Source organism: Pristiophorus japonicus, chromosome 5 (genome assembly GCF_044704955.1).
Source record: "Pristiophorus japonicus isolate sPriJap1 chromosome 5, sPriJap1.hap1, whole genome shotgun sequence".
Lineage (NCBI taxonomy): Eukaryota > Metazoa > Chordata > Chondrichthyes > Pristiophoridae > Pristiophorus > Pristiophorus japonicus.
In genome coordinates this window covers 182,778,323-182,792,084 of record NC_091981.1, presented here as the reverse complement: position 1 = coordinate 182,792,084, position 13,762 = coordinate 182,778,323, and the positions used below count along the sequence as shown (strand labels likewise).

General features: G+C 46.9%; 1 protein-coding gene across 1 annotated transcript in view; it reads right to left on the bottom strand.

Annotated features, from left to right (window-relative positions):
* LOC139264540 (ATP-binding cassette sub-family A member 13-like) overlaps window positions 1-13,762 on the bottom strand; it is a 417,853-nt gene that overhangs the window by 137,695 nt on the left and 266,396 nt on the right. The window contains exon 33 of the mRNA XM_070881155.1: window positions 13,232-13,301. Coding sequence (XP_070737256.1) covers window positions 13,232-13,301 — 70 coding nt within the window. The remainder of the gene's footprint in view (window positions 1-13,231; window positions 13,302-13,762) is intronic.

Here is a 13,762-nt window from a genome sequence, read left to right as displayed (position 1 = left end):
TAAATCCTTAGTTATACTTATACAAATATTATACAAATAAATCCAACCTGAATAAAAATTTATAAGCAAAGAAAAGATTAAATAAACCATGTTCCTACCTGTGTGAAAGTTCTTCAGGCAGGCCTTTAGGGAGCGGTTTGCCATCGGGACCGAAGGCTTAACGGGCCGGGCCCGAGATTTTGGGCAGGGCCCGTCCCCAGCACCAGAGGTAGGTGGCGTTGGTTCGGGCCGGGGAGAGAGGTTCGGTTCGGGTCGGCGGGGGAGGGAGGGAGGGAGAGAGGGAGAGAGGGAGGGAGGGAGGGAGAGAGGGAGGGGGAGGGAGAGAGGGAGAGAGGGAGGGAGGGAGGTCAGGTTGGGGAGGGAGGTCAGGTCGGGGAGAGGGAGGTCAGGTCGGGGAGGGGGAGGTCAGGGCAGATCCAGTCCGGGGGCGAGAGTAGAGTCGGGTCGAGTCGGGTCCGGTCGGGGGGTGGGGGGCGGAAGCAGGAGCGGCGGGGAAGCAGGAGCGGCAGCGACAGGCGGGTCGAGTCGGGTCCGGTCCGGTCGTGGGTGGGTGGGGGGGGGGGCGGGGCGGAAGCAGGAGCGGTGGGGAAGCAGGAGCGGCAGCGACAGGCGGGTCGAGTCGGGTCCGGTCGGGGCCGGGGTGTGGGGGGGGGCGGAAGCAGGAACGGCAGCGACAGGCGGGTCGAGTCGGGTCCGGTCGGGGCCGGGGTGTGGGGGGGGGCGGAAGCAGGAACGGCAGCGACAGGCGGGTCGAGTCGGGTCCGGTCCGGTCGGGGGTGGGTGGGGGGGGGGCGGGGCGGAAGCAGGAACGGCAGCGACAGGCGGGTCGAGTCGGGTCCGGTCGGGGCCGGGGTGTGGGGGGGGGCGGAAGCAGGAGCGGCAGCGACAGGCGGGTCGAGTCGAGTCCGGTCCGGTCCGGTCGGGGGGGGGGGGGGGGCGGGGAAAGCAGGAGCGGGAGTCGGCAGGAAGCAGGAGCTGGGCGTGGGAGGAGCCTTATTCACGCAGCCCCAGTGAGGCCATTCGGCCAGGGCTAGGGGATGCGTGCTTCGGGCCCCTCCCACACAGTTTCGGGCGCCTGGAGCTACTGCACTTGCGTGCCCACTGTAGCGCGCATGTGCAGAGCTCCCGGCACTGTTTTCGGCGCAGGGCCCTAGCTCTGCCCCCTGCAGCTCCTGCTGCACCGCGCCGAGGGCCAGAGGACCTGCAGGGAGGTGGAGAATATGGAGGGTTTTTTTAGGCGCACTTTGTGGCGTGAAAAACGGGCGCCCAGCTCGGAGGGGCGCCCGTTTTTTATCGTGTGGAAACTTGGGCTCATAGAGAGACATGAGAATCATTCATATTATGGGCTTAATTTTCACCACCAATGGGCACCGTTTTTTTTGTGTCCGCTGATCTTTTTGGGGTAATCTTGATTTTGCAACTTTTCTCAAAGTTTGTACGCCGACGGCAACTGTCAGCGCCGGATTTTTGGTATGCCAGACTTTTTGGCACAGGTCTGGGTGAAAACTGATTTCTGCGCCATTTTTCGTCCGTTTAAGCAATTTTCCCCAACACCAATTTTTTAAAGGATGGTGCAGAGTGGCCTTAAATACCGATCAGAAAAACCCTACGTTAAGTTAAGGAAATTGGCGCTCAGGTCTGTATCAGAGCTGTTTCTTTCCAGTTTAGTCTTGTTCATAAAGATAGTTTAAAATGATTAAAGTACGTTCCTTGCATCTCTTTACATTAAAGATTACTTACTTGTTCTGGTGTATGGCCCCTGCTCCCGGCCCCCCGCTGCAATCCCGGGCCGAATGCACCCCCTCCCCCCCCCCCCACCGGCCCTGCTGAAATCTGGGCAAACCCCCCTCCCCCGCTATTGCAAGCCCTGGCCGTGGAACTTCAACTTGCAGGTAGGTGGAGCTTCAGCCCTCAATGTGCCTCTCGTTATCCTGGCAACCCCCCTCAGTGTGTCTCTCATTACCCTGGCAACCTCCCTCAGTGTGTCTCTCGTTACCCTGGCAACCTCAACTTTTGGCACAGACTTGAAGCTCCACCCCCAGATTTAACTTCGGGTACCACAGCGCCAAAATTAAATTTTACTTTGGCGAAAGTTCCAACTTTTTTTCCAGCGCAATCCGGCACAAAAAAAAACGGATGTTAATCCTCCTGGGCCCCAAAAATCGGCAAAGAGAAAAATTGAGCCCATAATGTGTTCATTAATACACATCAGTTCAAATCAAATTTGAAACTATTCAGAGTACCAGTGAGGGCGATGGTGACTCTGGGGAGTGCAGCCAGAACTAAGTTCATGGCACCACGGGTGGCTCAGCTGCATGGGGGGGAGGAAAAAGAATGGAAGAGCAATAGTGGTGGGGGATTCAATAGTTAGGGGATCAGACAGACGTTTCTGCGACCACAGACATGACTCCAGGATGGTATGTTGCCTCCCTGGTGCCAGGGTCAAGGATGTCACTGAGCAGCTGCAGGGCATTCTGGGGGAAGAGGGTGAACAGCCAGAGGTCATGGTTCACATCAGTACCAATGACATAGGTAGAAAGAAGGATGAGGTCCTGCAGGCAGAGTTTCGGGAGCTAGGAGAGAGATTAAAAAGCAGGACCTCAAAGGTAGTAATCTCCGAATTACTCCTAGTGCCACGAGCTAGTGAGTACAGAAATAGGTGGATAGAGCAGATGAATATGTGGCTGGAGAGATGGTGCAGGCAGGAGGGCTTTAGTTTCCTGAGGCATTGGGACCGCTTCTGGGGGAGATGGGACCTGTACAAGCCAGACGGGTTGCAACTCAACAGAGTCGGGACCAGTATCCTCACGGTGGGGGGGGGGGTGTTGGGGAGAATTTAAACTAGCTTGGCAGGGGGATGGGAACCTGGAAATAGATTCAGTAGGGAAGGGAGTAAAGCTGGAATTAGAAAGCAAAAATAAAGAAAGTGAGTTTGAAGGAGAGAGGAAACAAGCAGGAAAAAAGGGTAAAAAAACAAACTTAAAGGCACTTTGTCTAAATGCATGTAGCATTTGTAACAAAATAGATGAGTTGATGGCACAAATTTAGACAAATGGGTATGATTTGATAGCCATTACAGAGACGTGGTTGCAAGATGACAGGACTGGGAATTAAATATTATGGGGTACTTGATAATCCGGAAGGACAGACAGAAAGGAAAAGGAGGTGGAGTAGCTCTATTGATAAAGGATGGAATCAGTGCAAAAGTAAGAAACGATATTGGCTCAAATGATAATGATGTTGAAACAGTTTGGGTGGAGATAAGGAACAATAAGGGGAAAAAGTCACTGGTGGGCGTAGTCTATAGGCCCCAAACAGTTTTGGTCGAAGCATAAACCAGGAAATAGTGGGGGCTTGTAAAAAGCGAACAGCAATAATCATGGGTGATTTTAACCTCCATATTGATTGGACAAATCAAATTGGTCAGGGGAGCCTTGAGCAATATGTAACGGAACCAACCAGGGGGCAGGCTATCTTGGATGTGTAATGAGACAGGATTAATAAAGGATCCCCTTGGAATGAGTGACCATAGCATAATTGAATTTCAAATTCAGATGGAGGGTGAGAAAGTTGGATCTGTAACCAGCGTTCTAAGCTTAAATAAAGGAGACTATGAAGGTATGAGGACAGAGTTGGCTAAAGTGGACTGGGAAAATAGATTAAAGTGTAGAACAGTTGATGAACAGTGGTGTATATTTAAGGAGATATTTCACAACTCTCAAGAAAAATATATTCCAGTGAGGAGGAAGGGTGTAAGAGAAAAGATAGCCATCCGTGGCTAACTAAAGAAATAAAGGACGGTATCCAATTAAAAACAAGGGCATACAAAGTGGCTAAAACTAGTGGGAGGACAGAAGACAGGGAAGCTTTTAAAATCCAGCAAAGAATGACTAAAAAAATGATTAAGAAAGGGAAGATAGACTATGAAAGTAAACTAGCACAAAATATAAAAACAGATAGCAAGAGTTTCTATAGGTATATAAAAAGGAAAAGAGTGGCTAAAGTAAATGTTGGTCCCTTAGAGGACAAGACATGGGAATTAGTAATGGGGAACATGGAGATGGCAGAAACTCTGAAAAAATATTTTGTATCAGTCTTTCATCATCATCATAGGCAGTCCCTCGGAATCAAGGAAGACTTGCTTCTACTCCTGAAGTGAGTTCTTTGGTGGCTGAACAGTTCAATACGAGAGCCACAGACTCTGTCACAGGTGGGACAGATATTCACCGAGGGAAGAGGTGGGTGGGACTGATTTGCCGCATGCTCTTTCCGCTGCCTGCGCTTGACCTCTTCAAGCTCTCGCCGTTGAGATTCGGAGAGCTCAACGCCCTCCCGGATGCACTTTCTCCAGCTAGGGCAGTCTTCGGCCAAGCACACCCAGGTGTCAGTGGTGATGTCGCACTTTACCAGGGAGGTTTTAACGGTGTCCTTGTGACATTTCCGCTGCCCACCTTTGGCTCGTTTACCGTGAAGGAGCACCGCATAGAGCATTTGCTTGAGGAGTCTTCTGTCTGGCATGCAAACTATGTGGCCTGCCCAGCGAAGCTGATCGAGTGTGGTCAGTGCTTCAATGCTGGGGATGTTAGCCTGGATGAGGACACTGATGTAGGTACGCCTGTCCTCCCAGTCATCAAGATTCACGGCACGGCCCTCGACAACGTGGACAATTTTCCATACCTTGGGAGCCTCTTGTCAGCAAAAGCAGACATTGAGGTGGAGATTCAACACCGCCTCCAGTGAGCCAGTGCAGCCTTCGGCTGCCTGAGGACAAGAGTGTTCGAAGACCAGGCCCTCAAATCTACCATCAAGCTCATGGTCTATAGGGCTCTAGTAATACCCGCCCTCCTGTATGGATCAGAAGCATGGACAATGTACAGAATGTTATATATGTGGACTTGTATTTACTCTGTACAGCCACCAGAGGGCTCATTCCCCGGAGTTCCAAGGGATCCCATAATCCCTTGGGAGCACAGGTATTTAAGAAGGCTTCACAGGTTGGAGAGGCACTCTGGATACCTGCAATAAAATACTAAGGTCACACTTCACTTTGAGCTCACAGTGTTCAGTCTGACTCTTTCTCCATACATAACAACTGGCGATGAGATACAGATAGCGAACCCAAAGATGCAGAGAACAATGGACATCCTGGAGAAATTTTCGGAGAGAGATGATTGGGAAACTTTTGTGGAGCAACTCGACCAATACTTCGTGGCCAATGAGCTAGATGGGGAAGAGAGCGATACCAAATGCAGAGCGATCCTCCTCACTGTCTGTGGGGCACCAACATATGGCCTCATGAAGAATCTGCTCACTCCAGCGAAACCCACAGAGAAATCGTACGACGATTTGTGCACACTGGTCCGAGGGCATTTGAACCCGGAGGAATGCATTCTGATGGCGAGTTACCGGTTCTACACCTAAAAAAGGTCTGAAGGCCAGGAAGTGGCGAGTTATGTCGCCGAGCTGAGACGCCTTGCAGGACATTGCAAATTTGAAGGACATTTGGAGCACATGCTCAGAGACTTTTTCGTACTTGGCATTGGCCACAAAATCATATTTCATAAGCTTTTGACTGTAGAGACCCCAACCTTGAGTAAGGCCATAGCGTTAGCCCAGACGTTCATTGCCACCAGTGACAACACTAAGCAAATCTCTCAGCACACAAGCGCTGTTACATGCATTGTGAACAAAGTGATGTTGTTTTCGAATCATAACGTACAGGGCAGGTCACACATACCTGCAGCTACACGTCCGCAGATGTCTCAGAGTCCACCATCAAGGGTGATGAATGCAAGACCATTAACACCTTGTTGGCGCTGCGAGGGTGATCACCGTTTCCATTCATGCTGATTCAACGAGTACGTTTGCAAGGGCTGTGGAACAATAGGACACCTCCAACGAGTGTGCAGGCGAGCTGCTAAGCCCGTTAAACCTGCAAACCACCACGTTGCAGAGGAGGACAGATCCACGGAGGATCACGACGAACCAGGGCTTCAGATAGAGGAGGCAGAGGTACATGGCGTGCACACATTCACCACGAATTGTCCCCCGATAATGCTGAATGTTGAATTAAATGGACTCTCGGTGTCAATGGAGCTGGACACATGTGCGAGCCAGTCCACATATGGGTAAAAAGACTTTCGAAAGGTTGTGGTGCAACAAGGCCTCAAGGCCAGTCTTAACTCCAGTTTGCACGACCCAAAGCACTTACACTAAAGAACTGATTCCTGTAATCAGCAGTGCTACCGTAAAGGTCTCCTACGATGGAACAGTGCACAAGCTACCACTCTGGGTGGTACCGGGCGATGGTCCCACGCTGCTCGGCAGGAGCTGGCTGGGAAAGATACGCTGGAACTGGGACGGCGTCCAAGCGCTATCGCCCGCTGACGACACTTCATGTGCCCAGGTCGTAAACATATTTCCTTCGCTGTTCGAACCAGGCATCGGGAAATTCCAAGGAGCAAAAGTGCAGATCCACCGAATTCCGGGGGCGCGACCCATCCACCACAAGGCGAGAGCAGTACCGTACATGATATGGGTAAAGATCGAGCTAGACCAGCTGCAACGAGAGGACACCATTTCACCGATCGAATTCAGAGAATGGGGCAGTCCTATTGTCTCAGCCGTCAAGGGAGACGGCACTGTCAGAATCTGTGGCGATTACAAAGTAACTATCAATCGTTTCTCCCTGCAGGACCAATACCCTCTACCAAAAGCGGACGACCTCATTGCAACGCTGGCGGGAGGAAAGACGTTCACGAAGCTGGATCTGACTTCAGCCGACATGATGTAGGAACTGGAGGAATCATCGAAGGCCCTCACCAGCATCAACATGCACAAAGGTCTTTTTGATTATAACAGATGCCCGATTAGAATCCGATCAGGGGCGGCGATATTCCAGAGAAACATGGTCTTCCAGGACGACATCTTGGTCACAGGTCGGAACACAGTCGAGCATCTGCAGAACCTGGAAGCGGTTCTTAGTCGACTCAACCGCGTAGGGCTCAGGTTAAAACAGTATGAAGTGGAGTCCCTGGGAAGGAGGATTGCGGCGGATGGCATTAGGCCCACCAACGCAAAGACGGAGGCAATCGAGAACGCACCGAGGTCACAGAACGTGACGGAGCTGCGGTCGTTTCTGGGACTCTTGAACTACTTTGGTAACTTCTTACTGGGTCTCAGCACCCTGCTAGAACCACCACATGTCTTACCACGAAAAGGGGGTGACTGGGTTTGGGGCAAAAGCCAAGAAAATGCCTTTGTAAAAGCGAGAAAATTGTTCTGCTCAAACAAATTGCTTGTGTTTTATGATCCATGTAAGCGTTTGGTACGAGCATGTGATGCGTCGTCATATGGCGTCGGGTGTGTATTGCAACAAGCTAATGATTTTGGAAAACTGCAACTGGTTGCTTATGCATCCACGATTCTGTCTAAGTCCGAGAGAGCCTACAGTATGATTGAAAAAGAAGTGTTAGCATGTGTCTATGGGGTAAAGAAAATACATTCTGTTTGGGCAAAAATTCAAATTGGAAACTGACCATAAGCCACTTATATCCCTTTTTTCCGAGAGTAAAGGGATAAATACCAATGTATCAGCCGCATCCAGAGATGGGCGCTCACGTTGTCCGCATACAACCATGCCATCCGTCACAGGCCAGGCATAGAAAACTGCGCCGATGCTCTCAGTAGGCTGCCATTGTCCACCACGGGGTTGGAAATGATGCAGCCCGCAGATCTAGCCATGGTTATGGAAGCATTTGAGAGTGAGCAATCACCCGTCACTGCCCGGCAGATCAAAACCTGGACAAGCCAGAACCCCTTATTATCTCTAGTCAAAAGCTGTGTACTTCACGGGAGCTGGTCCCGTGTCCCAGTGGAAATGCAGGAAGAGATAAAGCCATTCCAGCAGCACAAAGGTGAAATGTTTATACAGGCAGACTGCCTTCTGTGGGGCAATCGAGTAGAGGTCCCCAAGTAGGGCAGAGACACCTTCATCAATGACCTCCACAGTACCCATCCAGGCATCATAATGATGAAAGCGATAGCCAGATCCCACGTGTGGTGGCCCGGTATCGATGCAGACTTAGAGTCCTGCATTCACAGATGTAATACATGCTCGCAGTTAAGCAATGTACCCAGGGAGGCACCGCTCAGTTTATAGTCTTGGCCCTCCAAACCGTGGTCTAGGGTACACGTCGACTATGCAGGCCAGTTCCTGGGTAAAATGTTCCTTGTGGTTGTAGACGCGTACTCCAAGTGGATTGAATGTGAGATAATGTCGGCTAGCACGTCCGCTGCCACTACTGAAAGCCTGCGGGCCATGTTTGCCACACACGGCCTACCCGATGTCCTGGTGAGCAACAACAGGCCATGTTTTACCAGTGCTGAGTTCAAAGAATTCATGACCCGTAATGGGATCAAACATGTCACATCTGCCCCGTTGAAATCAGCATCCAATGGTCAGGCAGAGAGAGCAGTGCAAACCATCAAGCAAGGCTTGAAGAGGGTAACTGAAGGCTCGCTGCAGACTCGCCTATCCCGAGTCCTGCTTAGCTACTGCCCGAGACCGCACTCACTCACTGGGATCCCACCTGCTGAACTGCTCATGAAAAGAGCACTTAAGACAAGGCTCTCATTAGTTCACCCTGATCTACATGAACCGATAGAGAGCAGGCGGCTTCAGCAAAGTGCATACCATGATAGCGCAAATGTATCACGCGAGATTGAAGTCAATGATCCTGTATTTGTATTAAATTATGGACAAGGTCCCAAGTGGCTTCCTGGCACTGTCATGGCCAAAGAGGGAGCAGGGTGTTTCGGGTCAAACTTTGAAATGGATTCATTCACCGGAAACACTTGGACCAAATCAAACTCAGATTCATGGATTCACTGAGCAACCCACCTTGGACCCTATCTTTTTTGATCCCCCAACATACACACCAGTAACAATCGGCACCACGGTTGACCACGAAGCAAAACCCATCATCCACAGCAGCTCTGCAGGGCCCAACACATCAGGCAGCCCAGCAAGGCCAGCTGCACAGCAGCCCAGCGCGGGCCCAATAAATGATTCAACAACACCAGCTTTCACACTGAGACGATCAACCAAGACAAGAAGGGCCCCAGATCGACTCACATTGTAAATAGTTACATTATTGACTTTGCGGGGGAATGTTGTTATATATGTGGACTTGTATTTACACTGTACAGCCACCAGAGGGCTAATTCCCTGGAATCCCAAGGGATCCCATAATCCCTTGGGAGCACAGGTATTTAAGAAGGCTTCACAGGTTGGAGAGGCACTCTGGAGACCTGCAATAAAAGACTAAGGTCACACTTCACTTTGAGCTCACATTGTTCAGTCTGACTCTTTCTCCATACACAACACAGAAGACACCTCAGGTTGCTGGATATATATCACCAACGCAAGATGTCTCCGCAAGATCCTGCAAATCAGTCTTTACATTAGAGGACACTAACAATATTCCAACAGTGGATAGTCAAGGGGTTATAGGGGAGGAGGAACTTAACACAATCACAATCACTAAGGAGGTGGTACTCAGTAAGATAATGGGACTAAAGGCAGATAAATCCCATGGACCTGATGGCTTGCATCCTAGGGGCTTAAGAGAAGTAGCAGCAGGGATTGTGGATGCATTGGTGGTAATTTACCAAAAGTCCCTGGATTCTGGGGATTTCCCAGCAAATTGGAAAACTGCAAATGTAACGCCCCTATTTAAAAAAGGAGGCAGACAAAAAGCAGCAAACTGTAGACTAGTTAGCCTAACATCTGTGGTTGGGAAAATGTTGGAGTCCATTATTTAAAGAAGCAGCAGCAGGACATTTGGAAAACCAAAATTCGGTCAGGCAGAGTCAGCATAGATTTATGAGGGGAAATCATGTTTAAAAAATTTGCTGGAGTTCTTTGAGGATGTAACAAACAGGGTGGATAAAGGGGAACCAGTGGATGTGGTGTATTTAGACTTCCAGAAGGCATTTGACAAGGTGCCACATAAAAGGTTACTGCACAAGATAAAAGTTCAGGGGGTTGGTGTAGTATATTAGCATGGAGAGAGGATTGGCTAACTAACAGAAAACAGAGAATCGGGATAAATGGTTCATTCTCTGGCTGGCAACCAGTAACTAGTGGGGTGCCGCAGGGATCAGTGCTGGGACTCCAACTATTTACAATCAACATTAACACCTTGGAAGAAGGGACTGAGTTTAACGTAGCCAAGTTTGCTGATGATACAAAGATGGGAGGAAAAGCAATGTGTGAGGAGGACACAAAAAATCTGCAAAAGGACATAGACAGGCTAAGTGAGTGGGCAAAAATTTGGCAGATGGAGTATAATGTTGGAAAGTGTGAGGTCATGCACTTGGGCAGAAAAAATCAAAGAGCAAGTTATTATTTAAATGGGGAAAGATTGCAAAGTGCTGCAGCACAGCAGGACCTGGGGGTACTTGTGCATGAAACACAAAAGGATAGTATGCAGGTACTTTATTGCAAAGGGGATGGAGTATAAAAGCAGGGAAGTCTTGCTACAGCTATACAAGGTATTGATGAGGTCACACCTGGAATACTGCATGCAGTTTTGGCTTCCATATTTATGAAAGGATATTCTTGCTTTTGAGGCAGTTCAGAGAAAGTTCATTTGGTTGATTCCGGGGATAAGGGGGTTGACTTATGAGGAAAGGTTGAGTAGGTTGGGCCTCTACTCATTGGAATTCAGAAGAATGAGAGGTGACCTTATTGAAGCATATAAGATTATGAGGGGGCTTGACAAGGTGGATGCAGAGAGGATGTTTCCTCTCGTTCTAGTCTCCCCCAATGATGGGGGAGACTAGAACTAGAGGGCATGATATTCGAATAAGGGGCCGCCCATTTAAAACTGAGACGAGGAGAAATTTCTTCTCTCAGAGGGTTGTAGATCTGTGGAATTCGCTGCCTCAGAGAGCTGTGGAAGCTGGGACATTGAATAGATTTAAGACAGAATTAGACAGTTTCTTAAATGATAAGGGGATAAGGGGTTATGGGGAGCGGGTGGGGAAGTGGAGCTGAGTCCATGATCAGATCAGCCATGATCTTATTGAATGGCGGAGCAGGCTCGAGTTCCTATTTCTTATGTTCTTATGTTCTTAAACTAGTCAGTGTAAATCAGATTCATTTCTTTCAAATCTCTTTTACTGACCCACATTTGCACTCTCATGCTCATTAATCTGACTCTTTAAGAGCCTTGCTATTTTTGCATGGTATTGAGAAAAATCATAATCAAAAAAGAAATTCAAGATATTTTGCACAACACAATTCATATATTTCTTCTAACAACCAAGTAACTGGATGCAACATTACTAGTTTTACAAGTTAAATTGTTTTGTTTATTTTCAATTGTTAGTATCGTCATTTATGGTTTAAATATCAAGGAAAATTTGCTGGCCAAAAGAGCTAACAACATTTTCCCTCAGACATACAGTAATAAATAGTGCAAGAATTGTGGAATGTTTCTAATTATTATTAGAGTGGAACCTTGCTATAATAGGTCTCCCAATAATGTAATTCCATTTATAACCAGCACATTCACAATGCGCAATAGTCTTGACTTTTTTCTACTTTACATGTGTGAAGTGGAAGATATGGAACTGGCTGCACCTCTGTAAATCTGATCTTTTCATTGGTGAATGAAAGAGGATTGCTGAGGCTTGTTCCTCCGACTGTCATCACGTATCCTTAATAAGTTTAGGGGGTTATCCAAAGGCCATTGACTATTCCTATATATATTAGTGACACTGCACTGCTAAAACAACTAACATTCATCCTTAAATGTTAACAGAAGCAACAGATACCAGCTGGTGCATAACTTCCACTGCTATTGCTTCATTCACAGAGGAAATCAGTGTGTGCTGGATTAATTGAACCTTAACAAGGCCTCAGATGATTAACATAGCTTTGTATCAACATTTTTTTTTACATTTTCAGTCCACGTTGCAGACATCGGAGGAAAGCTGAGCGCGAGCTGAAAATTAGTATATCGTTTGACAGTGCTTAATTGACTGATTTACACTGCTACTAACAACTACTCACAACAGTTAGTGCTAAAAACAAATTTATTAGTAGTGTTGATTATAATTGATAAACCACCACTGTTGGTTTCTATCATGTTATTTATATAAAATAAATACACATCAAATTGAAAAAAATATATTTCAGGATATTTCAACTTTTTTCTTCAGTTCACATGTTTTGAAACATGTATAAAATGTTATTTTTCTCAATTAATTCTTAGATATGCAAGTTTACCGCACAATTTTGTTTATTACTGTAATACTGAAATCTATTGAAACTTGTTGAAAAAAAATTGAATCAGCATGCCCAATTCACAAAGGCGTGGAATTTTTCCATTCATTATAGATTGAAAACTATGAGTTGAAATTGGCTGGAATTGCTGACATGCACTTTTGTTGTGAGGAGCTGTGCTCTGGGAGCACAGGCTTGTAACATTTACCTTAATATCCCTTTAATATTCAGAATACCGATGCTAAACATCTCAAAGTATAATGAAGTGTATGTCAAAGTGTTAGCAAGCAGTCCATCTCCTCCTCCTGCTTTAATAAATTTATGCTGATCATTCAAAACTTCTTTTGCCTTTATTAGCAACTATTTGCATTCATGTAGAACTCCCCATGCAGAAGAAAATATCTGTTTAATCTAGTGAACACAGAGCTGCGAACAGAGGAAAGTTTAGGGAACGATTGAAGCCACATTCAAAGGGAAGGTTTTTTTGCAAGCTTTTCAAGGCAGGGAGAGAGGTAACAAGGCATAATTGTTTGGAGAGAGAATTGCAGAAGGCATGGGAATAGTGCCTAATAGATCGCCTTCTGATAGTGGAGTGGAAGGAATGGAGGAAGAGTTGCAATCTAGTGACAATGAATATCAGTCGGGAAAATGGGGAAAATGTTGTTGTTTGGTGATGCCAAGTGACTAGCCAGGTTTAAAGATTTATGCTCCTGGAAAGTTAGATTTCTTCAAATTGATTTGGCTAATAAACATTAGTCTTTAAGAAGGTCTTCATTTGCATTAAATATTTAGCAGGGCATTCAGTTCAGCATCAGCCATTTTCAAATGACAATATCACAATCACTGTAAAACTCAGTGTATTATTCTATATTCTCTACATCATTTTTATCGGCAGAATTTCAAATAAGTTGATTCCACGTTTTAAGAGTTTCTTACCTGTTCCTTCCCCCTCAAAAAGAGTGATAATATATGCTCCCTGGCTGAATGCAGTCGGACAGAGGAGACACTAGATAGAATTTAAATTTTTTAAACTATTAGTAAGAGTTTAGAGAGTTAAAATAATAAAACTCACTTAAACATTAGAGACCGAATAACCTTGCGTTACTAAAGATAACATAACCCAGGTTGCCAACATGTTGAATGGATAATGTAGATGTAGGCAGATTACTTACGTAGAATTATATAGAAATGACAACATGGAAACATGCCATTTGGCCTAACCAGTCGATGTTGGTGTTTACTCTTGTCCCATGTATCTGCTCTGTTTCCACATCCCTTCATTCCCTATTCCATCAACAATCTATCCAACCTATTCTAAATGTAGACATTGTTTCCTATTCAATCACCAACTCTGGTACTACAGTCCACAGCCTCAAAACCCTGTGCAAAAATATTTTGCCTGCTCCCTACCCTGCCTCCAAAAACTGACCGTCCCATTTCCTACTCCATTCCTATCCATCACTGCCT